A 23,881-nucleotide genomic window follows, 5' to 3' on the forward strand; every position below is an offset into this window, starting at 1 on the left:
GGCGCTCTCCAAGGCGCGTGCCCGCCCGAGGTTTCTCCTGCGTCTCCTCCGGCGGCAGGTGGCGGCACTGCGCCAGGCAGGCAGGCAGGCGGCGCGCTCTCGCTGCCTTCGCGTCTCTCGTCGCTTCCCGGACGCCACCCAGGAAGCGGTCTCGATCGGGGCAGGGCGAGCGCGCCTGGACGCGCGGGGCTTCCGGGGAGCTGGAGATCCAGCGGCCTGGGGAGGCGGAGAGGTTCCGGGGCTCTCCGTGCGCCTCCAGAACCTCGGAGAGGAAGGAGACCTCCGGGGTCGCCGGCCGGTAAGGGGCGCGCAGCAGGGCGCACGGTGCGCTCGGGCGCCTTGGAGAGGCCTGGGAGGTGGATGGAGGCGCGGGGCTTCCCATTTTGGGCGCTCTGAGCATGTGCAGAGTGCCTCCCACGGGCGAGGCCCTTGGGTGGATGGAGCCACGGTGAGGCGGAGATGAGGAATGCGGGGTGTGAGCAGGAAGGTGCGGCGGGTTTCGGGGTGCGCCTCTGGGGAGCCCTGCGCCAAGCCTCGCTGTTGCATTTGAAGCGCCGATCCCAGCTGCGGACAGGCGGAGAGGGTCCGGCGCTCTGCACACGCCCAGAGGCCCACAGGTGAGCTGCTTCCCCCAGCCTTACTCAGGTACCCTAAAGAAAGGAGTTCTGCGGCATGGAGGTTAAAGTTTCGGGTTAGGACGTCGGAGGAACCAGGGTTCAAATCTCCTACTTGGCCATGGAGCTCCCTGGAAGATTTTGAGTGCCAGTCGCCGCCTCGCAACCTCACAGGGTCGTTGCTGGGATGAAATGAGTGGGAGAACCGCGTTTGCTGCCTTGCGGTCCTTGGAAGAAAAGGTGGCACATATTTGTCTTTCTCCTTTTCTGATTATATCTAAGGCTGCCTTTATCCTCTCCTGTGTTCTTTGCCTTTCCTAGCAGACCGAGAAAGCAACCTCTTGTGAAGGCAAAAGGGGGCGAAAATCTAAGAAATGTGGCAGGAAGGTGGTCTATAAATGGAGTATTGAGGAGGTGGGGACACTTCCACCTGTTGCTGTCTCTTTGTTCCCAATCTGCGGTCTTCTTTCTGTCCTGCTCAGGTGCTCCGTGTGAGGAAGGAGAGAGACGCCTTTACCTGCTTCCAACACCTGGTTAATGGATGAGCCGAACAGGACAAGGAACTCCATTTGCAACCGTAAGCTCACCCCAAGTTGGGATGGTCTGATGGGGAGTAGGGGGCTGCGATGGGCAGCAGAGGGATTTCGTCTCTGTTGCATTTATACCCTGCCTTTCCTCCAAGGTATCGTATGTGGTTCTCCCCTTCCTTCATTTAATCCCACGACAACGACCCTGTGAGATAGGTGAGGTTGAGAAGGAGCGTCTGGCCCCCAAAGTCACACCCAGTGAGTTTCATGGCTCTCCCAGGCCCTAGTCCAATACTCTAAAGGTAAAGGTAAAGGGACCCCTGACCGTTATGTCCAGTCGTGGCCGACTCTGAGGTTGTGGCGCTCATCTCTCTTTATTGGCCGAGGGAGCCGGCGTACAGCTTCCGGTCATGTGGCCAGCAGGACTAAGCCGCTCACCCCGTTGCAGGGATTCAAACCGCCGACCTTCTGATTGGCAAGTCCCAGGCTCTGTGGTTTAACCCACAGCACCACCTGCATCCCTAGTCTGATACTCTGGTTCCATCAAAACAAATAAATTGTCCAGTAGCACCTTAGAGACCAACTAAGTTTGTTCTGGGTATAAGCTTTCATGTGCACGCACACTTCTTCAGATACTCTAGCCCAGGCATAGGCAAACTCCGGCCCTCCAGATGTTGCGAGACTACAATTCCCACCATCCTTGTCCTGTTAGCTAGAGATGATGGGAATTGTAGTTCCAAAACATCTGGAGGGCCGGAGTTTTGCCTATGCCTGCTCTAGCCCCATGTTTCTCAAACATGGTTCCCCAGCTGGTCTTGGACTACAGCTCCCATCATCCCTAGCTGGCAGGACCAGCAGTCAGGGATGATGGGCATTGTAGTCCAACATCATTTGAATACCCACACCCACTATGCAATACTGACTCTTTGGTGCAGAGAGCGGGCAGTGTTGAAATAAGCTTGAGCCAGAGAAGTTGGCGGAGGGGGAACGAAATGTGGGGCAGAAGTGTGTGTGTGTGTGTGTGTGTGTGAGAGAGAGAGAGAGAGAGAGAGAGAGAGAGAGGTGAGTTTGTAGTTTGCATGTGGGAAGGGAAGCTGGACTCCAGCTGTGGACTAAGGCAGCAACACCACCCTCCTTTCAGTTGGTTGGCATGCTAGCTTTGGGTCCTGATGGGAGCTGGACTGCCATCGTTGTAACAAGAGCCCTGCAGGATCCAGCCAGTGGCCCATTTAGTCCAGCATCCTGTTTTCACAGTGGCAGTGCTGGATTAAACCCTGTCGACCAAGAGATTTACAGAAGACTGGAAGTATATGAACTATCTGAAGAGCAGTTGCAACCGACAAATTACGCTAGTAGGACTGCAAGAAGCTTTGTAAGGAGGAATATGCGAAGTGTTACCAAGCAGAAAAAGGATAGAGATATTGGTTATGAGTTTTAAATGTAAGAGGGAAAGTAAGAAATGCGTACTAAGAGATTAGATTGGGAAGTTTTCAGGCAGGACTGATGGAAGTCAAAAAATTGAATGGCCTTCTCTGCGGTGGCCCCAAAGCGGTAGGACTCCATCCCCAGAGAGATGCACCTGGCACCTTCATTGCACAGCTTCCAGAGGATGCTGAAAGCACACCTTTTTACCCTGGCTTTTCCACCCCCAAATTGGTTGCACGTTGTCTTAAACCATTCAAAATGCAGCAGTTTCTAATGACCTTATGGTGGAGGTCAATCAATCAATCAAATCTATCCATCATCAGGGGTCCTAGCTGACTTAATGCGGCACCGATGACCTTATGACCTCTCCAGCGTTCGAAATTCCCCAGGCGCATAGCGCTACTGGCACAGGTTCAGTTACAACTACGTGGAGGTTTCTCCACAATTACCAAACCTCTGCCTTAGTCCAGAGTTAATGCCATTTCCAGTTCCACTGTGTGTTTCTCCTTCTTGCTTATCGGGAAACGTGAACTGTTGTAAGAGTGAGCGACAGTCAAGCAATGCGGTTGAGAGCACAACATCACAGAATCATAGTGTTGGAAGGGATCCTGGGAGTCATCTAGTCCAACCCCCTGGCAAATAGACATTTGTGGTGTTGTGGTGACTATAACCTAGGTTTAAGGTTACAGAGAATCAGGCAGAGGGCCTTCTTGGTGGTGGCGCCTGCCCTGTAGAACGCCCTCCCACCAGATATCAAAGACATAAACAACTACCAGACTTTTTTAGAAGACATCTGAAGGCAGCCCTGTTTAGGGAAGCTTTTAATGTTTGATGCATTACGGTATTTTAATATTTTGTTGGAAGCCGCCCAGAGTGGCTGGGGAAGCCCAGCCAGATGGGCGGGGTATAAATAATAAATTATTATTATTATTATTATTATTATTATTATTAGTTGCCTAGCTTATATTACCCGAGTTTCTAACATGGGCTCTCTCTTCCCTTGCCCAGGTCCCACTTCCCACGCCGACGCCACCACCATGTGCTTCCCTCGGCGCATCCGTGTCCACATCTCTGTGCGCCTGCAAGTTGCTCCTTCCCTCTAGCTCCTCCCCCCGTGGGGCCATGTCGCAGGAGGGGGGTGCCCGGCCAAAAGCCAAGCAAGATGCGGCTCCCGGCGCCTGTCCCGCCAGCCGCTGGCGAGCCCGAGCGAGCCGATCCCTGGAGAGGCAGAGCCTTTCGCCGCCAGAAGCGGAAACAGACGGAGGAGGCTCCTCGGGGTCGCCGGAGCCCGTCAGCAAAGTGGTGGGCCGCTCCTTGCGCCAGAAGCTGCAGGCGGCGGTGGGGCAGTGCTTCCCTCTCAAGAGCGCCTCCCGCTCGCCGGACCTCTCGGCGCAGCGCAAGATCCACCTGCGGGAGCTGATGCTTGACACCTGCCCCTTCCCTCCCGGCTCGGAACTTGCGCGCACCTGGAACCTCATCAAGCAGCACACGGCACCTGTCTCCGAGCAAGAGGCCCTGGCGGCGCCGGCGGCGCGCTCCGACGACGAGGACGACCGCCTGCGGGAGCGGCGGCGCATCAGCATCGAGCAAGGCGTCGAGCCGCCGCCGGACGCCCTGATCCACACCTTTGAGGTGACAGCGCAGGTCAACAACCCCCTCTACAAACTGGGGCCCAAGCTGGCGCATGGCATGAGCGAGCTGGCCGGTGCCGGGTGGGCGGCGCTGGCGGCGGCGGACGAGGAGGAGGAGGAGGAGGAGGAAGAGGAGGCGGCCGCGGGCTCCTCTTCCTGCGCTGCGGGGCTGCCGCCCGACGTGCGCATCCACACCCAGATTGACTACATCCACTGCCTCGTTCCTGACTTGTTGCAGCTGACGCAGCTGCCCTGCTACTGGGGCGTGATGGACCGCTACGAAGCGGAGGCTCTGCTGGACGGGAAGCCCGAGGGCACGTTCCTGCTGCGCGACTCGGCGCAGGAGGACTACCTGTTCTCGGTGAGCTTCCGCCGCTACGGCCGCTCCCTGCACGCCCGCATCGAGCAGTGGAACCACAACTTCAGCTTCGACGTGCACGACCCCAGCGTCTTCCACGCGCCCACCGTGACCGGGCTCCTGGAGCACTACAAGGACCCCAGCGTCTGCATGTTCTTTGAGCCGCTGCTCTCCGTCCCCGTCAACCGGACCTTCCCCTTCGGGCTACAACACCTCTGCCGCGCCGTCGTCACCTGCTGCACAACCTACGACGGCATCGGCCGCCTGCCCATCCCCAGCACCCTCAAGGCGTATCTCAAGGAGTACCACTACAAACAGAGGGTGCGCGTCCGGAGGCTGGACGCCTGGTGGAGCTGACAAGGGAGCCCGTGACTCCCATTTCCAGCTGGTTAGCTCTCTCTCTCTCTCTCTCCCACCACTGCCCCTTTGACTCGGATACTTCTGTCCCCAGGAGACATTAATCCATCCTGCTCCAGGGTTGCGAGTGTGGGCGCTTTCCACCGCAAACCTGGTTTCGTTCCCATGGCCAAATTGCGTGCCTCGCTCTCGAGAGATCTGGGAACCTACGGGGAGGACATCTCTTGTATCTGCAGAAGAGTGGAGAAGCCGGACTTGGGTGGCGCCACTGCCAGCAGATAGGAAGGGACCTTGGAAGCAGCCTTATAGAGTCTACACTGATTGGCAGTAGTGGCCGGCTGAGGTTTGGGGCAGGAGACGCTCTGAGCTGGACATAAAGGTGCCGCTTGGGATCGAACATTCTGCAGGCAAAGCAGGTGTTCTGGCAGCTGGAGGACCCCTGCCTCTCCCCCCCGTCCTGTTCTGGCCCAAGCACCCACCCACCCTGCCCCCCAGTTTGGGTGCTGCTTTGGCGCTGGCCAGAGGTCAGTCCTTTTGCCGTTTCCTACTCCACCAAGTGTTTGTGTGTCTGTCAAGTGCATTAACCGGGTTCTGGGTGCGAACTTTGCCTTTCAAGAAACTTCCAGTCAAACACCTCCTCTTTCCCCCCGGGAAGCTGCGGTTCTTGCATCGCTGTGGATTGGGCTAGATGACCCTCGGGTGTCCCTTCCAGATCTACGGTTCTGTGACCCAGTTGTCTTACGCACATTCTTCTTCCCGAGCTCACACCACTGCCGAATGGGAACCGGGTGGGGTGGGGTGGGTTTGAGTCAGCGACCGACCGTTGTGGGTGGCAGGGGATAAATAAAAAAAGCACAAAACTTGAAACACGAGTTGCTTCTTCCAAGACAGGCTTTCGAACAAATTCCACGCAGGACGGGAACGGACCGAGACTCTTTTATTTGGCACGAGTCCTCCTCAAGACTTGTCTTTAATCCATCCCCACAAGCCCGAATCCTGGGCTGCTGCCTTTGCCCCCAATGCGAGGGGGGCAGAGGGGCTGAGGAATTTGGAGGGGCTGCTCTCAGGTCTTCTTTGCAGGGCCAGGCAGCAGCTTTTGGCAAATCCAGCCAATTTGCCAGCGGATGTTTCCTCCTGCCAACGTGCATCAGCTGAGTGGTGATGCTTTTAGAAGAATGGACTGCCCAGGTGGTATTTTTTGGGTGGAGGGGCAGGTTGAATGAAATCTAGGTCTTGCACTCCCCTCTACTGCTGGAAAAGGACTGCTGCTACTGTCTGTCTATCTGACTGTGTGTGTGTGTGTCTTATTAAACAGCTTTCTTTTTTGTCTACACCTGCTTGCAATTAACTCTTCCCTAGCATCGCATCCTGGGAGGGAGGGAAATGCGGGTGGGCTGGATCTCAAGGAGGCGTATGCACATTCAGAAAACACAGACCCGGTGCTTGCTAATGCACAATGTAAGAAGCTGCGGATCAGCTCAAAGGCCCGTCCAACCTCTCTTTCAAATCAGAACCAGTGAAGGTCCTGTGTGAGTGCCTGGAGGCAGTTGGAGGATGGATGGCGGCTAACAGATTGAGGTTGAATCCTGACAAGACAGAAGTACTGTTTCTGGGGGACAGGAGGCGGGCGGGTGTGGACTGCCTGGTCCTGAATGGGGTAACTGTGCCCCTGAAGGACCAGGTGCGCAGCCTGGGAGTCATTTTGGACTCACAGCTGTCCATGGAGGCGCAGGTCCATTCTGTTTCCAGGGCAGCTGTTTATCAGCTCCATCTGGTACGCAGGATGAGACCCTCCCTGCCCGCAGACTGTCTGGCCAGAGTGGTGCATGCTCTGGTTATCTCCCGCTTGGACTACTGCAATGCGCTCTATGTGGGGCTACCTTTGAACGTGACCCGGAAACTACAACTAATCCAGAATGCGGCAGGTAGACTGGTGACTGGGAGCGGCCGCTGAGACCATATAACACCGGTCCTGAAAGACCTACATTGGCTCCTAGGACGTTTCCGAGCACAATTCAAAGTGTTGGTGCTGACCTTTAAAGCCCTAAACGGCCTCGGTCCAGTATACCTGAAGGAGCATCTCCACCCCCATCGTTCTGCCCGGACACTGAGGTCCAGCTCCGAGGGCCTTCTGGCGGTTCCCTCCCTGCAAGAAGCAAAGTTACAGGGAACCAGGCATAGGGCCTTCTCGGTGGTGGCGCCCGCCCTGTGGAACACCCTCCCACCAGATGTCAAAGGAAAAAACTACTACCTGACATTTAGATGAAATCTGAAGCCCTGTTTAGGGAAGTTTTTAATGTGTGACATTTTAATGTATTTTAAATCTTCGCTGAAAGCCGCCCAGACTGGCTGGGGAGACCCAGCCAGATGGGCGGGGTACAAATAATAAAATTATTATTCAGTCTGGCATCCTGTTCCCATGGTGGCCGACCAGATACTGCTGCTGGGAAACCTGTGAGCAGGATCCGAGCCCAAGGGTGATTCTCCCCTCCTGTGGTTTCCAGCGACTGGTACTCCGAAGCATCGCTGCCTCAGACTGTGGAGGCAGAGCAATCCTGGCTAGCAGCCCCTGATGGCCCTCTCCACGAATTTGCCCAATTCCCATTTAAAGTCGTTCCAGTTGGTCCCCATCCCTGTGGGAGCTCCATAGACTGTGCCAAAGCTGGGACACAGCACCTTGCAGGGAAAAGGCACTTGAAATGGATGCTGGAACCAACACACGCCCTGCTTTGCAGCTGTTTTGGACCCCAAGAGACCAGCTGGTTGTGGGGCAGCGGCCGGCAAAGGGACACATAAGGGAATTGGTTGAGGGGCTTACAAAGGGGTACTGGGCTGGAAAACAGGGGAGCATGCCAGAGGGCACAGTGGCTGCCTTTGGAGCAATGGCGGGAGATGGAGAGGGCAGGCTTGGTGCGCAGTTTGGCGCATGGGCTCTGGTGTTTTACAGCAAGTCAGAGCCTTGGCCTGGCTTTCAAGCCGGGAGTCTCTTGTCGACTCTTAACTGGAGGCGCTGTCGTGGACTGAATCCTTCTGCAAGCTGGTCCGATGCTCCGGCGCTGAGCTGTGGCTCTCCTGCCCCATGCGTCTGTGCCAGGCTACGAAAAAACCTCGCCGGGCAAGCAAGCGTTTGAGGGCACTGTGAAGTTGCAGGGGGGAGGATGAGAAGAGTTGGGTTAGCGTGGAGCTCTGAAGCAGCACCCGGTCTGGAGGAAGCCCAAAAGCTGCCAGGCTCACGGCTGTCACAGGTGAATCAAATGCGCCCCAATAACCCTTTGCCCCCGAGTGTTGCGGGCGAGGATGGCAAGCCTGGAGAAGGCTGAGCGCGGATGTGAGCGCCACCTCCAAACATCTGAAGGTTTGTCGCATGGAGCAAGCTTAGGATAGAATCAGGGTTGGAGGGGACCGCGAGGGTCATCCATCCTAACCTCTGCAATGCAGGAATCTGGGACTTGAACCCCCAACCCAGAGATGACGATTCTCACGCTCTACTGACAGAGCTGTTTTGTTCTCTTCTGCTCCAGAGGCAATTGGCAAGGAAGGAGATTTCGACTAGCCCAATGGTTGCCATTACAGTGGTACCTCGGGTTAAGTACTTAATTCGTTCCGAAGGTCTGTTCTTAACCTGAAGCACCACTTTAGCTAATGGGGCCACGCGATTTCTGCTCTCATCCTGAAACAAAGTTCTTAACCCGAGGTATTATTTCTGGGTTAGTGAAGTCTGTAACCTGAAGCGTATATAACCTGGGGTACCACTGTAATTTGATTCTGAATTGATTTTTAGAATGAATCGATTTTAGAATGTACGGTATTTTTCACTCTATAAGATGCACCAGGCCATAAGACGCACCAAGTTTTTGGAGGCGGAAAACAAGAAAAAAATTATTCTGAATCCCAGAAGCCAGAACAGTAAGGGGGATTGCTACAAAGCGAAAGCAGCGATCCCTCTTGCTGTTCTGGCTTCTGGGATAGCTGCGCAGCCTGCATTCGCTCCATAAGACGCACACACATTTCCCCTTACTTTTTAGGAAGAAAAAAGTGAGTCATAGAGGAAAAAATACGGTATTTCAATTAACTGATTGTGAATTTATGTAAACTGTTACTTTTACTGTTGTTAGCTGCTCTGAGCCCGGATTTGGCTGGGGAGGGCAGGGTATAAATAAAATTTTATTTTATTATTAACAGTGGAGCGCACTTCTCGGAAGGTGAACTCTCCTCCGGTGGAGGTTTTCAAGCCAGAGACTGAATTATTTGATTCTTGCATAGCAGCGGGTGGACTGGTTGACTCTAGGGGCCCCTTCGATCTCTGCAATTCTGTGACTGGTGTTTTGTTCCTGATCCCACCAAGATACCTGCTGGGTTTGAGGACGCTTCGCCCCCCCACCCCCTCGAACTGAACGAGAAGGTTCATCGCAACAGCATTTGCTGCTCAAACCAAGAGAAATTCTGGAGTGTGGAAGGAAACGCCGGTAGTCCCTTCGACTGGGTTTTGCCCCCTTGTGAGGAGACACGGCTGCCGAGAACCAAGGGGGGAAACCCAGCCAGTTCACTCAAGTCCGTCTTCCTCCTAGAGCAGCAGTTCTCAACCTGTGGGTCCCCAGATGTTGTTGGACTACAACTCCCATCATCCCTGAGCTCTGGCCTTGCTAGCTAGGGGTGATGGAGAGTTGTAGCTCAACCACATCTGGGGACGCACAGGTTGAGAACCGCTGCCTAGAGCATGGGTAGGCAACCTAAGGCCCGGGGCCGGATCCAGCCCAATCCCCTTCTAAATCCGGCCCACGGATGGTCCGGGAATCAGTGTGTTTTTATTTAAAATGCATCTCTGGGTTATTTGTGGGGCCTGCCTGGTGTTTTTACATGAGTAGAATGTGTGCTTTTATCGAAAATGCACCTCTGGGTTATTTGTGGGGCACAGGAATTCATTCATTATTATTATTTTTTTCCAAAATATAGTCCGGCCCCTCACAAGGTCCGAGAGACAGTGGACTGGCCCCCTGCTGAAAAAGTTTGCTGACCCCTGGGGTCTAGAGGGTGGGCAACCCAGCAGGAAGACCTTCCAATTTACAGGGGGGTTGGAAGTCCCATCCAATCCTATGATTCCCACGAGGTCCGTTGACTATGAACGAATAGGAGTTGTGCAGATCAGGGCTGCAAGCCTTCAAGAGAGTTGCCTCTGGCCGTACGTTCTCCCAAGGGGTCTTTAAGGAGGAAGGTGTGTTTCCCTGCGTAGCCCAGCACCCCCACCCCACCCCAGCCTCTTCCATGGGTGCAAAATGGTGCTTGGGTCTCAACTGCAAAGGTTTTAACCCTTCGCCCCCCCCCCGGGTCGGTGAAAAAGGCTTTGATAGTCCTGCTATCCATAAGAAATTCGGGAGCCCACGCCGCCCCCTCCCCATGTCGACCTGTCAACCCGCCGCCCCCCCCCACAAAAACACCCCCCAAACCAAAATAAAAATAAAAAACCCAAACGTTTTAAAAGAAATTAATACAAAATAAGCACAGCTTTATCATAGAGGTTAATAAAAAAAGGGCTAATACTTAAATTCTGTATGCCTTTTACAAAGCAAAAAACTGGAAGAAGGGAAAAAAGCGGTAAAGGAGTCCAACAAAGCAATCTAAAGTCAGAATTTGGATATTTTTTTTTTGTAAAACATTTTGTGGTTTTTTTTTTTAAATAACGTATTCATGGTTACCAGCCATAGTCATAACAAAAGTTATTCATAATAAAATGTATCTAAAATAACATTTCTATCTGAAACAGGAACCTTGTCTCTCTAATTTTTTTGTTGTTTTTTTTAAAGAAATAGTTCTCTCAGGTCTGCTCTTCTGGGTTCTTCTGTATGCTACTGTTCGGTATACATTTTTGGGGGTGGGGAGGAAGGGAAAGGCCTTTTTTCCCCCTCAATATTTAAAACAGTTCTCGGAGGGCGAGAGAGGGGAGAGGAAGAGGAGAACGATGGAAAGGTCCTCTGTACCTAAGAGCCTGCCAAGGTCAGCTTTTGGAGAACGGGGAAAGGGGTTGGGGTTTGGGGGTTTTTTTGCCCATCATGCGAAAAACAGTGGCTTTGGGGGAGAAAGGCACACTCACACACCCAACTCGCATGCACACGCACAAACAAAGTCGGGGCGCAAGGGAAACTAGCAAGGCGACCCTCCCGCAGAAACGCCCCCCCCCCATTGACAAGCTGCCTTGGGCATCCAGCACCTTGGAAGGGCCCAACCCCCCCCCCAGCGCCAAGCGTGGATGGGGGCTCTTGAAAACACTTAGGACGTCTGTTTCACCCTCCGCCTGCACGGAAAGGCCTCCCATTAGTCGTTTTCTTATTTTAAAAAAAAGAACAGCCAGCGTCTCAGCCCCTCTGAAGGCGGTAAAAATCACCTCCCCTGTTCCGCAGCCGTTTCGATGCAGAACGCTGACCCCAAAGGGCTGGTGGCGGGAGGTTTGGAAGTCCGGAGGGTCCCGACGCAGCCGTTTGCCCCCCCTGTAGTGTTTTGTGTAAATGCCAGCACGGAGAAACCGTCCACCCGCCTTGTGTTAAAAAGGAGAAGCCTTCTGGTTCCGTTGGGATGCCTGCCCAGGAGGTCTTTCTGCTCCCCAACCCTGTTGGAGGGGGTGGCGGTGGGGATCTCTCAGATCCCTCAGCCGCCAATTGCCTCCTGGGTCATGGGGGGGGGGGCGAGGATCTCGGCTTGGCTCCTGCAAATTCATCAGCACCGTGAACCCAACCGCCTGCACCCAGGAGTGTTCGCCAGTCACTCGTAAGCACCAGAAAACCGCCGCAGAACTTGGGGCGGTGGTCCCCCCCCAAGTGGTCAGGGACCCACCATGGCTTTTGCTGTGACCCACTCAATCTTTCCACCCACCCCCCCACATAAACCCGTCTCAGGGAAGACAGACCACTGTGCACCCCCCAAATGTTAGGAAAATGAACGGCTGAGCTTTCGAGACCCACCAACAGAACTGCTCCTCCTCTTCCACCAGCCTTCGGACATCCCCCCCCCCCCCCGCGCCTTGCAATTACGGGAGGGAGAAAATTCACCTTGCGCCAGACACAAGGAACCCATAGCAGCTGAACCCAGAAAAGAACTTTGATCCTAAACCACGAAACTGCCGGCTGACCCCCCCCAAACCCATTTGAACTGTTTCAACGAAACTAGGTCCGGCTCCCCAACCAACGCCCTGCACACCCGAGAGTCGGCCGCGGCCGAAGGGGTCCAAGACCCCAGCGCCCAAAGGGCCACGGCACTCTCAATCTAGGGGTGGCGGTGGGGCGGCCCATACGTCTCTCCTCAACTGCCACCTGCTACTCTCCTGCCCAGTTCCCCAAAGACTGTCTTCTCCAACCAAGTGCGCCCTCTCGACCCGTTTCGGACGACAACTCGCATCGGGTCGAGAGAGGGCACTTGGGTCCGGGGAAGGCCGCCCTAAGAGGTAGCATATGGACATCGTTTCAATTATATATCTATATATATATTTATATGTATGTATGTATAAAAAGAACCAGGGGCAAGCCTGCAAAGGTGAGCACTCCGGTGTGGGGCTGCGCCGCCCCCCGCTGCATCCTGCCCTTCTCCACCTGCTCTCGGGAAAGGGGTGGGGGGAGTATTAGAGGCACTTAAAAAAACTGTGTCAGTCACCTGCAGCACCAATGCCTTCCTTCCCTCCCCACTAAGACTCTCCTCCTCCTCCTCTTCCTCCAATGCCAGGTACGGAAAGCTGTCAGCTGGGTTAGCTCAGACGGAAACCAGCTCGCCCAGGTAACCCCACGATGCCCCTCCCGTGTCCTGGCCGCTGATGGGGCAGGCATCAAAAACATCCCAAATCCAGGTAGCAGGAGAGGACCAGTCTCATCACCTTGGCTGGTCTGTTTCAAGAGGAGGAGAGGGAGGAGGAGGAGGAGGAGGAAGAAGGCGAGGCGGTCGGAGGGGGGCGAGGGAGATGAGGGAAAGAGAAAACGAGAAAAACCCCAAAGGGGAAGGGGGCGACATGACCCAAATTCAGCCTCCTCCTCCGCCCTCCTGCCAGTTAAACTTCTAGGAGCCTCCTGCCCCCCTGCTCCCTTGTGCACGTCGACGTATTAAAAACCAATAGCTGAAGTTATAATAATAATAAAAAGTAGGGGGGGGGGAATATTAGAACACAGTAAGACGGTGAGATTGTAGTGACAGATTTTTCTCCCCCTCCGTCTCCCTTCCGGCGGCTGGGAACTGCTGGAGGTGGTTTCGTGGGGGAAGGGGTTTGCCCCCCCCCCCACAGCAAACACACCCCTGGGAGATGAGGGGCTTATAACAAAAAACAAAAACAAGGGGTGGGGAAGGGGGGGAAAAATAAACAGCCACCCTAAAGCTTCTCAGGAACATCAGCAGATGCAGCTTCTTTCAAATGGTGGAAGTCTTGTCGGTGCCATCTGCAGAGAGAGAGAGAAAGAGCGCGCAGAATTATAGCAGGTGGAGGAATAGATGGGAAAGGACGTTGGTTCCCAGTTTCCGAGCACAATTCGAAGTGTTGGTGCTGACCTTTTAAAGCCCTAAACGGCCTCAGCCCAGTATACCTGAAGGAGCGTCTCCACCCCCATCGTTCTGCCCGGACGCTGAGGTCCAGCTCCGAGGGCCTTCTGGTGGTTCCCTTGCTGCAAGAAGTGAAATTACAGGGAACCAGGCAGAGGGCCTTCTTGGTGGTGGCGCCCACCCTGTGCAACGCCCTCCCATCAGATGTCAAGGAAATAAACAACGATCTGACTTTTAGAAGACATCTGAAGGCAGCCCTGTTTAGGGAAGATTTTTAATGTTTGAGGTTCTGTTGTGCTTTTTTTTTTTTGCAATGCAACAAGCTTTATTAATAGATTTTATTGTGCTTTTAGTATTTCTAAAATATTTTAATATTAACTGTCTCAAACTATGTAAAAGGAAAGGTGAGAATCTGGATGTAATTAAAACAGGTGGTGATGTGGTGCAGCGGTTAGAGTATAGGACCAGAGCCTGGGAGATCAGCGTTCGAATCCCGCCCCCCTTGGCCATGAAGCCCCCCCCCCGGGTGACCTTAGGGGCCAGTCGCTGCCTCTCAGCCTAGCCTTCCCCCGCAGGGTTGCTGTGGGGATTAAATGAGGCGTAAGCCGCCTTGAAGTCTCTGGAGAAAAAGGTGGGCTAGAAATGCAGTGAACAAATGAATGAAAGTAAAAGAAGCCGCTCACCGCCCAGTGCGTGCTCCGTCATGCTGAGACACAGGGACTCCAGTGTAGGGTTGATCTCCAGGTCTGTTCCAGGGAGCTGGCAATCTGGAGGGGGGAAACAAAATCGCAGGCGGTCACTGCCCATTCTGACCCAGGTTCACAGAATCAAAGAGACGTAGAGCTGGGAGGGACCACGAGGGTCATCTAGCCCAACCCCTGGCAACGCAGGGATCTTTTGCCCAACGCGGGGCTTGAACCCACAACCCTGTGATTAAGAGTCTCACGCTCAACCCCGACTCAGCTATCCAGTCTTGTTTGCTTGGTCAATGGGAAAGTCAGGGGGCAGGGATGGTGCTCCCCCTCGTATCCACAAAGATTTGAGTCAGGGGTCAGCAACCCTTTTCAGCAGGGGGCTGGACTTTATTTTGAAAAAGAAAATGAACAATTCCTATGCCCCATAAATCACCCAGAGATGCATTTTAAAGAAAAGCAGACATTCTACTCATGTAAAAACACACTGATTCCGTCTGCAGGCTGGATTTAGAAGGCGATTGGGCTGGATCCGGCCCCCAGGCCTTAGTTTGCCTACCCATGGTTTAAGTCCTGCAGTGAGATCTCGCAGCAGCTGCTCTATGAGCCGCCGGTAGTTACCCAGAAGGGGAAAGCACTCTGCATGTGCACTCATTGCCTGCGTTCCAGCGCTGTGCCTGTTTTGTTTGCGGCTAATTTTTTCTGAGAAGAACCAAATGGCCAAGCAAATGCCCCTTTCCTGACCCTGAAGGCAAGAATCTGGCTGACTCACCCTGTGGGAACATGAGGATGGCCTGGGGGGATGTGTGGACGGGGAGCGAATGGGTCCGCTGGACAGAACTGCGACTCTGGCCCGGCATGCTGTTGCTGCCCCCGGGGTTGGCAAACCACAGGTTCTTGGAGGGGAAAAGAGAATTTGATTTAAACAGGGGGGCAAACCGGAGAAACAAAACACACACACACAAACACCAAAAACCACCCCTCCCAGTAGGTGAGTTACTGCCATGGAGCCGAGGGAGAGAGGTGAAGACTGGCATGTCCCAAATAAGTCTCGCCTGCAGGTTTCTGTTTGGGGCACCGGCCTGGTCACTGCGAGACCAGGGTGCTGACCCGGCTGGACACTTCTTCTGATCTGGCCACAGTGATCCACGTGACGGTCAACTCCAGGCTTGATTATTGTAACTCGGTCTACGCGGGGCTGCCCTTGAAGCTGACCCAGAAACTCCACCGGGTGCAGAATGCTGCGGCGAGGCTCCTTACGGGATCCTTGCCACGGGATCTCATTCACCCAGTGCTTTACCAACTGCACTGGCTCCCGGTAGAGTACAGGGTCAGGTTGAAGGTGCTGGTTTTGACCTTTAAAGCCCTATGCGGCCTAGGACCCATGTACCTAAGGGACCTCTTCTCCTGGTATGCCCCGCGGAGGACCTTAAGGTACACAAATGGCAATATTTTGGATGTCCCAAGTTGCAAGGTGGTTAGATTGGTCTCAACTAGGGCCAGGGCCTTTTCAGCAGTGGCCCCGACGTGGTGGAACACTCTGTCACCAGAGACCAGGGCCCTGCGGGACTTGACATCTTTCCGCAGGGCCTGCAAGACGGAGCTGTTCTGCCTGGCCTTTGGTTTGGACTCAGTCTGACCCTTATGTTTCCCTCCCCTTATGGTTTTGATCTATGGGCTATTATTAATATGAGGCTGCATTTTAAATTGTATTTTTAACCTGTATTTTAAAATGGTCCCCCCCCTCCCCCACATTGTTTTTATTGCAATTTTACTGGTGTTAGCCGCCCTGAGCCCGGCTCTGGCTGGGGAGGGCAAGGTATAAATAAAAATGTATTATTATTATTATTATTATTATTATTATTATTATTATGTGAAGCTGCCGTCTGCACGGAATATGCAGTGATGCTAATACGGGGGCTGCTCTATCTCCCTCGTCTCTAAAACGCAGCCTGCTGCCCTCTAGGTGTCTGGGGCTACAGCTGCCGCCCGCGGGGCCACGGACAGGAAGGAGGCGAGTTGTAGTCCAAAATACCGGGGGGGGGGGGGCACTTGGCTGGCTACCCCTCAATAGGCTGTCAGCCAAGCCCCTGGGGTTGCACCGGAGTACAACACAGTTGAGACCTTCCTTCCACAAACATCTTTTTCAACTCCACACATTTTGCTCACGGCTTATGTCCCTGTAAGATTATTTCCGCAACAGAGCACGTTGCACGTCCCTGGTAAGAAATCGCGTATTCAAAACACACCAAGCAGCACAAGTAAGGCGGCTTAGAATGTCCCCTTCTGAAGGAGCCCTCTTGGGGTAATGGAGAAGTGGCCAGGCTGCCTTTCAGAGGCATCCTGTTACCTTAAAGATAAAGGGACCCCTGACCATTAGGTCCAGTCGTGGCCGACTCTGGGGTTGTGGCGCTCATCTCACTTTATTGGCCGAGGGAGCCGGCGTACAGCTTCCGGGTCATGTGGCCAGCAGGACTAAGCCGCTTCTGGCGAACTAGAGCAGCGCACGGAAACGCCGGTTAACTTCCTGCCGGAGTGGTACCTATTTATCTACTTGCACTTTGATGTGCTTTTGAACTGCTAGGTTAGCAGGAGAAAGGACTGAGCAACGGGAGCTCACCCCGTCACGGGGATTTGAACCGCCGACCTTCTGATCGGCAAGCCCTAGGCTCTGTGGTTTAACCCACAGCGCCACCCGTGTCCCTCCCTGTTACCTTAGCGCAGAGCTACAAAGGGAACCCTCCCTCTCTCCCATCCCTTTCTTACCTGCCGCCCTTGGCTCCCAAGGTTCGGGCTGGTGAGGGCATGCCGCGGGGAGACTCCGCCGATCCCCACAGGGCTCAGGATCCCCAGGCGGCTGGGAGGAATGGCGCGGGGGGGCATCTGGAACTGCCGCTGTCCTCGGCGGGCCACCCCCACCCCCACAGATCCAGCTATGGGGAGAGAATTGGAACCAAAGGCCCATCTAGAAGAGTACCAAAGCGGGGTGGGGATGGAGAAAGAGAGAGAAGTCAGTCCCGTTGGTAAGTACCATCACTTGTGAATACGGGTAGCATTTCACAATAAGGCTGCTGTGACCCTAATCCAGGCCACAGGCTGCCCACCCTTACCTTAGCTCTAGTGGTCCCCAAACATTTTCTGGCCACTAGCCCCCTTGGTTCCAGAAAATCACCCCGAGTGCCCCCTACCCCACCCTAGAAAGAGCATCATTCAGAATAGCGGTTCACATGACCCACTGATAACACAATAAAATTAAAAAAGCACACCATTAATTGCACATTTATTCAGTACCTGGTTCAAACCATTTAGTTTAATTAATTCAACAAAACTGATGAACCTGATCCAGTGATAAAAACTTCAAATCTGATAGCCATTTTCACCTCCAGTGCCTCCCCGCCTTGCAGGCCTAAAATTGGCAGGGCCCGGACTGACTCCAGCTACAAAAGTTGAGTCTGCTGAACAGACTCCTTTGGGTTAGGTTTTTCGTTGGGGAGCCAGTTGCTGCTGTTTTTGATATTAATTTTTTGTTATCTGTATTTCAAATCTGACTACAATGTGTATGGAAATTGTTTCATTTGGTTGTATACCTTTTGATGTTTCGCTTATTGTTTAGGAGTGCTTTTGCTAGGTTTGCAATTACAGTGGTGCCTCGCAAGACGAAATTAATCCGTTCCGCGAGTCTCTTCGTCTAGCGGTTTTTTCATCTTGCAAAGCACGGCTATTAGCGGCTTAGCGGCTATTAACGGCTTAGCGGCTTTAAGAAAAAGGAAACAAACTCGCAAGAAGTTTCGTCTTGCGAAGCAAGCCCATAGGGAAATTCGTCTTGCGGAACGACTCAAAAAGCGGAAAACTCTTTCGTCTTGCGCGTTTTTCGTCTTGCGAGGTACCACTGTATGTAAATCTTGTCCATGCTGCAAGCTGGTTTTGTCTAAAGAAAGGCGGCATACAAACAAAATTATGTATGGATGTACCACCCACTTTGAGAACCACTGCTGTGGTATAAAGCAGCCCAGGGCACCCTGGGGAAGGGACATAGCTCAGAGGTAGAGCATCAATCCCTGGCAACCTCTTCTGGTAGGCCTGGGATAATAATAAAATAAAATAATTCATTATTTATTATTTATACCCCGCCCATCTGGCTGGGTCTCCCCAGCCACTCCAGGCTGCTCCCAACAGAATATTAAAAACACGATAAACACCAAACATTAAAAACTTCCCTAAACAGGGCTGCCTTCAAATGTCTTCTAAAAGTCAGATAGTTGTTTTTCTCTTTGACATCTGGTGGGAGGGCGTTCCACAGGGCAGGCGCCACCACTGAGAAGGCCCTCTGCCTGCTTCCCTGTAACTTGGCTTCTTACAGCGAGGGAACCGCCAGAAGGACCTTGGAGCTGGACCTCAGTGTCCGGGCTGGACGATGGGGGTGGAGACGCTCCTTCAGGTATACTAGACCAAGGCTGTTTAGGGCTTGAAAGGTCAGCACCAACACTTTGCATTGTGCTCAGAAACGTACTGAGATCCAATCTAGGTCTTTCAGGACCGGTGTTATGGGGTCTCGGCAGCCGCTCCCAGTCACCAGTCTAGCTGCTGCATTTTGGATTAGTTGCAGTTTCCGAGTCACCCTCAAAGGTAGCCCCACGTAGAGCGTATTGCAGTAGTCCAAGCAGGAGATAACTAGAGCATGAACCACTCTGGCGAGACAGACTGGGAGAGACTCCCTTGCCTAAAACCCTGGAGAACCACTGCCAGTCAGTGAGGACAATACTGAGTTCAATGGACCAATGATCTGACTCAGTTGTTGTTTTGTCGTTTAGTCGTGTCCGCCTCTTCGTGACCCCCTGGACCAGAGCACGCCAGGCACTCCTGTCTTCCACTGCCTCCCGCAGTTTGTTCAAACTCATGTTCGTAGCTTCGGGAACACTGTCCAACCATCTCGTCCTCCGTTGTTCCCCTTCTCCTTGCGCCCTCCATCTTTCCCAACATCAGGGTCTTTTCCAGGGAGTCTTCTCTTCTCCTGAGGTGGCCAAAGTCTTGGAGCCTCAGCTTCAGGATCTGTCCTGACTCAGTACAAGGCCGCTTTCTTTGCTCCTCTGCTTCAACAGGCACTCATAGTTGGGTGTGAAGAAGCACCTGTGTGGCCCGAAGAAGCCAGCTTGGATGTCCCTCTGGCTGCCACCCTCCCACAGGAGCTGCATGACAGTCATGGCGTCTCACCTGGATGGAGCTGAACGTATTTCAGGGGCCCGCACCACCTGATGGGGAAGGGGCGATGGCGTTCTGCTGCTGGAGTCTGACTTAAACACAGAAACCTTCTCAAAAGGGGGAGACGGGTGTGCCCGAGGTCTTCTCGCTGGCACAAAGGCTTCCTTTGGTTTGGACTCAATCTGACCCTTCTGTTTCCCTCCCCTTACGGTTTTGATTTACGGGCTACAGTGGTGCCTCGCAAGACGAAAAGAATCCGTTCTGTGATTCTCTTCGTCTAGCGGTTTTTTCCGTCTTGCGAAGCAAGCCCATTGACGGATTAACGGATTAGCGCATTAGCGGCTTTTAGCGGCTTATCGGCTTAGCGGATCAGCTGATAAGCGGCTTAGCAGCTTAGAAAAGGGGGGGGGAAAACCAGCAGGAACTCGCAAGACATTGTCGTCTTGCGAAGCAAGCCCATAGGAGATTCGTTTTGCGAAGCACCTCCAAAACGGAAAACTCTTTCGTCTAGCGAGTTTTCCATCTTGCGAGGCATTCGTCTTGCGGGGCACCACTGTACTTTTAAAATGAGGCAGCATTTTAAATTGCATTTTAACCTGCATTTTAAAGTGGTTTTTTTCTCTTCTTTTTTCTATTATGTTTTTATTGAAATTTTACTGGTGTTGGCCACCCTGAGCCAGGGAGGGCGGGGTATAAATAAAATTTATTATTAGTAGTATTATTATTATCTGAAGGCAGCCCTGTTTAGGGAAGTTTTTAATATTTAATGCTGTATTGTTTTTAACACTTGATTGGAAGCCGCCCAGAGTGGCTGGGGAAACTCAGCCAGATGGGCGGGGTATACATAATTTATTTTTAATTATTATTATTATTATTATTATTATTATTATTATTATTATTATTATTATTATTTTCCCCACTCCTCACATAGACCAGACACACACAACCCGCGCAAAAGGAAAACTGCACTCCCAAAAGACGAGCAGGCCCCAGGAGGCGGCAGAAAGCAAGCCCACGCAAACCACTCTCCTGTGTTTTGAATAGGGTTGTCAACCGATCAATGGCTTTGATCAAAACTGTTAAGGAGCCAGTCAGTTCAGATTTACATATTGCCAACTCCACAATAGGGGATCGCTTTCATAGGATGCTGACTTAAGCGACGGCAGTTTCCCTTAAGCATGAAAGGAATAATTTGACAAGACGTTGCCCCTCCTTTTCAGGCAAGGTGGAAAGTCCTTTGTATTGTCTCAGAGGATTCATTAAGCAACAATGCCCCAACCCTTTTAAGCGTTCCCAAACTTAGGCAGCTGCTTCCAAGACAGCTCTGACAGTGTTGTGGCTCTGTTTTCATCAGCAAGCAAGAGAAAGGTGTGTTTTGTCATAATAGCAGTTAGTGTCAGGAAAAAGCAGCAATGCAAGAGCGAGCTGCAGGTGGCTGGAATGCAAAACAGGATGTTGTTGTCTGGAACCGTACTTTTGGGGAAAAGGGGCAGTCCATTCTCTGTACTGAGCACCGGATGTTAGCTCAGAGTGTCATCTGACCTGTACTGGAAGTACAGGGGTGGAGTTGTGACTCTACTGCTGGAGTCTGGAAGGTGCAGTCACGTTTCTCTGTACTGCTGAATGACAGGAATAAAGGACATGTAAATAGACTCCTGTCTGTCTCTTCTCCCCTCCCTGGGGGAATGCAGGGAGGAGGGAGGAGATGGTGTGTTCTTCTCACGTCTGAGGAGGATCGCCGATTTGTGACCTTGCCTTGATCCTGCCGGGAGACGCAGACGGAAGGTCAACAAGTATCTCAGCTGATTGCCCGGGGGAGGCCAGTTACCTCTGACTGCGAGCTGAGATACTAACAGTTAGTACCTCAGCTGCTTGCAAGGCATTAAAGGAAAGTCCTGCTCATCTAAGAAGTGTTTCCTTGAAGCACAAGCTGGTGACTTTCCAGGTCAGTGGAATGTTTCATACGCATTGCAGGTCATCCCTAGGGTCCCCACCAACTCTGCAATTCTGTGATTGTATGTTACATTCCTGTTCCACTTTGCCCTTCCCAAAGGTGCCAAGTAGACCTGAAGGAGCGTCTCCACCCCCATCGTTCTGCCCGGACACTGAGGTCCAGCTCAGAGGGCCTTCTGGCGGTTGCCTCCCTGCGAGAAGCAAAGCTACAGGGAAGCAGGCAGAGGGCCTTCCTGCTGGTGGCACCCGCCCTGTGGAACACCCTCCCACCAGATGTCAAAGAGAACAACTACCACCAGACTTTTAGAAGACATCTGAAGGCAGCCCTGTTTAGGGAAGCTTTTAATGTTTAACAGACCACTGTATTTTAATACTTTGTTGGAAGCCGCCCAGTGTGGCTGGGGAAGCCCAGCCAGATGGGCGGGGTATAAATAATAAATTATTATTACAGTCATACCTCTTGTTACGTTTGCTTCAGGTTAAATCTTTTCAGGTTGCGTCCCGCGGCGACCCGGAAGTACCGGAAAGGGTTACTTCCGGGTTTCGCCACTCATGCACGCGCTCAAAATGACGTCATGCGCATGCACAGAAGCGGCAAATGGCAACCCGCACACATTGCGTTCTGCTCATGTTGCGAACGGGGCTGCGGAACGGATCCCTTTCGCAACCAGAGGTACCACTGCATTATTATTATGATGCAAGAAACAGTTTTAAAAAATAAAACTCCTGATGGGTTACATGAAGAGAACTTATTCAGAGTCAGACTACCAGTTCATACTGTCAACTCTGACTGGCAGCAGGTGCCCAGGGCCCCTCAAGGGGAGAAAGTTCTTTCCAAGCACCTGGAGGTGCCCGGGGGTTCAATCTGGAGCCTGCCACACACACAATACCCCCGAGGCAGACTCCCTCCCCTTCATGCCAGCTGCTTCAATCCAGAAACCTGCTCTCTTAGTCACAGTCAGCCACCGCCCAGCGCTTGCAGACACAGCTTTTTCTTTTTTAAAAATTATTATTTTAAAAGCTTCATTATGTTCAAAATGTTTTACATCGAGTCAAAACCAAAAACCGAGTGGTAACTAGAGATTAATTGAGAATATAAGCAGCAACAGGGGTTCATATTGGACAAGTAAGAAGCGTGGGAAGCCAGTTTTGGAAAACTGTATTAAACTGAATTAATTCGGCAATGATTTGTAATAATTTGGAATATCAATAAAAATAATTGGTAAATAAAACCTCAAAAAACAACCCAAACACTGGGCAACTTTCTGGTAAAAATCCACAACGCATAGCTTCATATTGTATTGGAACGCAGAGACAGCTAAGGGAGTCCAGAGACAGGTTTGATCCAGACATAATCAAGAAAATGAAAGTATTCCACGGTAACAAGGATGGCAAAGAAAAAGTGACGTGTAAATCTGCAGACAGTACCAGATAAAATCAAATTTGGTGGGAACCTGCCAGCCACCAGTACGTTTCTTGATATACGTCAAGAACATCCACCACGTAGTCAGAATTCAGCGGCCAGGCTGCTCACCGGAGCAAGGCGGTTTGAGCATGCAATATCAACTCTGCCTCCGCTGCACGGGCTGCCAATTAGTTTTTCTGGGCACAGTTCAAAGTGCTGGTTTTGACCAAAACGCCTTAAATGGCTCAGGACCGCAATAGCTCAAGGACCACCTCTTTCCATATGAACCTACCTGGACCCTGAGATTCTAATTTGAAGCCCTTCTCCATGTGCGAGGTCCAGGAGGTGGCAACACGAGAACGGGGCCTTTTCTGTAGTGGCTCCTTATTTGTCGAATGCTCTCCCCAGGGAGGCTTACCAGGTGCCATTGTTATATGTACATGTCTAGGCACTGGGCAAAACTTTCCTCTTGTGTTTTTTTTAATAGATTATTTTAATGGGTTTTTTAAAAATGTAACTATGTTTGTTTCTCTGTTTGCTTGCAAGCTGCTTTGTGTTGCCTTTGGCAAGAAAGAGCCAGCAATAAATTTAATAAATAGTAAGATAATAACAATGCTTCTGAATTATGGTGATAATTATGGTGATTTGAATTAATAATAATGATGCTTGTGAATTCTGGTGCTGGAGGAGACTCTTGAGAGTCCCATGGACTGCAAGATGATCAAACCTCTCCATTCTGAAGGAAATCAGCCCTGAGTGCTCACTGGAAGGACAGATCCTGAAGCTGAGACTCCAATACTTTGGCCACCTCAGGAGAAGAGAAGACTCCCTGGAAAAGACCCTGATGGTGGGAAAGATGGAGGGCCCAAGGAGAAGCGGACGGCAGAGGGCAAGATGGCGGGACAGTGTTCTCAAAGTCACGAACATGAATTTGACCAAACTGCGGGAGGCAGTGGAAGACAGGAGGGCTGTTTTCATTATTGGTTGTTTGCCGCCCTGAGCCCGGTCTTGGCTGGGGAGGGCAGGGTAGAAATAAAATTTTTATTATTACAGTGGTGCCTCGCAAGACAAAAATAATCCATTCCGCGAGTCTCTTCGTCTAGCGGTTTTTTCGTCTTGCGAAGCAACCCTATTAGCGGCTTAGCAGATTAGCGCTATTAGCGGTTTAGCGGCTATTAAAGGCTTAGCGGATTAGCGGCTAAAAGGCTATTA

The 23,881-nt window shown here is 52.2% G+C and overlaps 2 protein-coding genes and 1 long non-coding RNA gene across 5 annotated transcripts in view; 2 read left to right on the plus strand and 1 right to left on the minus strand.

Annotated features, from left to right (window-relative positions):
• Positions 1-23: 23 nt before the first annotated feature.
• Positions 24-6,243, plus strand: LOC309536856 (suppressor of cytokine signaling 5-like). 2 transcript variants are annotated; one of them, XM_082231223.1, is made up of 3 exons: positions 24-298; positions 1,097-1,191; positions 3,575-6,243. In XM_082231223.1, the coding sequence occupies exons 2-3, from the start codon at positions 1,156-1,158 to the stop codon at positions 4,910-4,912; spliced, it is 1,374 nt and encodes a 457-aa protein (XP_082087349.1). In that variant the 5' UTR covers positions 24-298; positions 1,097-1,155; the 3' UTR covers positions 4,913-6,243. The 2 variants fall into 2 exon arrangements, with proteins under 2 accessions (XP_082087349.1, XP_082087350.1); XM_082231224.1 differs by lacking the exon at positions 24-298 and adding an exon at positions 330-617.
• A 3,472-nt stretch (positions 6,244-9,715) lies between these two features.
• Positions 9,716-13,233, plus strand: LOC309537019. Its single transcript, XR_014221757.1, has 2 exons — positions 9,716-11,525; positions 11,556-13,233. It is a non-coding gene; the product is annotated as an uncharacterized lncRNA (long non-coding RNA).
• SAMD4B (sterile alpha motif domain containing 4B) overlaps positions 10,813-23,881 on the minus strand; it is a 38,720-nt gene continuing 25,651 nt past the window's right edge. For both annotated transcript variants that reach the window (XM_082231081.1, XM_082231082.1), the window contains exons 10-13: positions 16,879-17,077; positions 14,885-15,008; positions 14,104-14,187; positions 10,813-13,320 (exon numbers count right to left, since the gene is read on the minus strand). In XM_082231081.1, the coding sequence (XP_082087207.1) occupies positions 13,292-13,320; positions 14,104-14,187; positions 14,885-15,008; positions 16,879-17,077 (436 nt within the window). In that variant the 3' untranslated portion in view covers positions 10,813-13,291. The remainder of the gene's footprint in view (positions 13,321-14,103; positions 14,188-14,884; positions 15,009-16,878; positions 17,078-23,881) is intronic.

Source organism: Podarcis vaucheri, assembly GCF_965113315.1.
Source record: "Podarcis vaucheri genome assembly, chromosome: 7".
Lineage (NCBI taxonomy): Eukaryota > Metazoa > Chordata > Lepidosauria > Squamata > Lacertidae > Podarcis > Podarcis vaucheri.

Bases quoted from the DNA above. Each gene is read 5' to 3' on its own strand.
- LOC309536856 (XM_082231223.1), top strand. From the start codon at position 1,156: ATGAGCCGAACAGGACAAGGAACTCCATTTGCAACC. The intron at 1,192-3,574 runs GTAAGCTCACCC...TCCCTTGCCCAG, and splicing joins AAGGAACTCCATTTGCAACC to GTCCCACTTCCCACGCCGAC.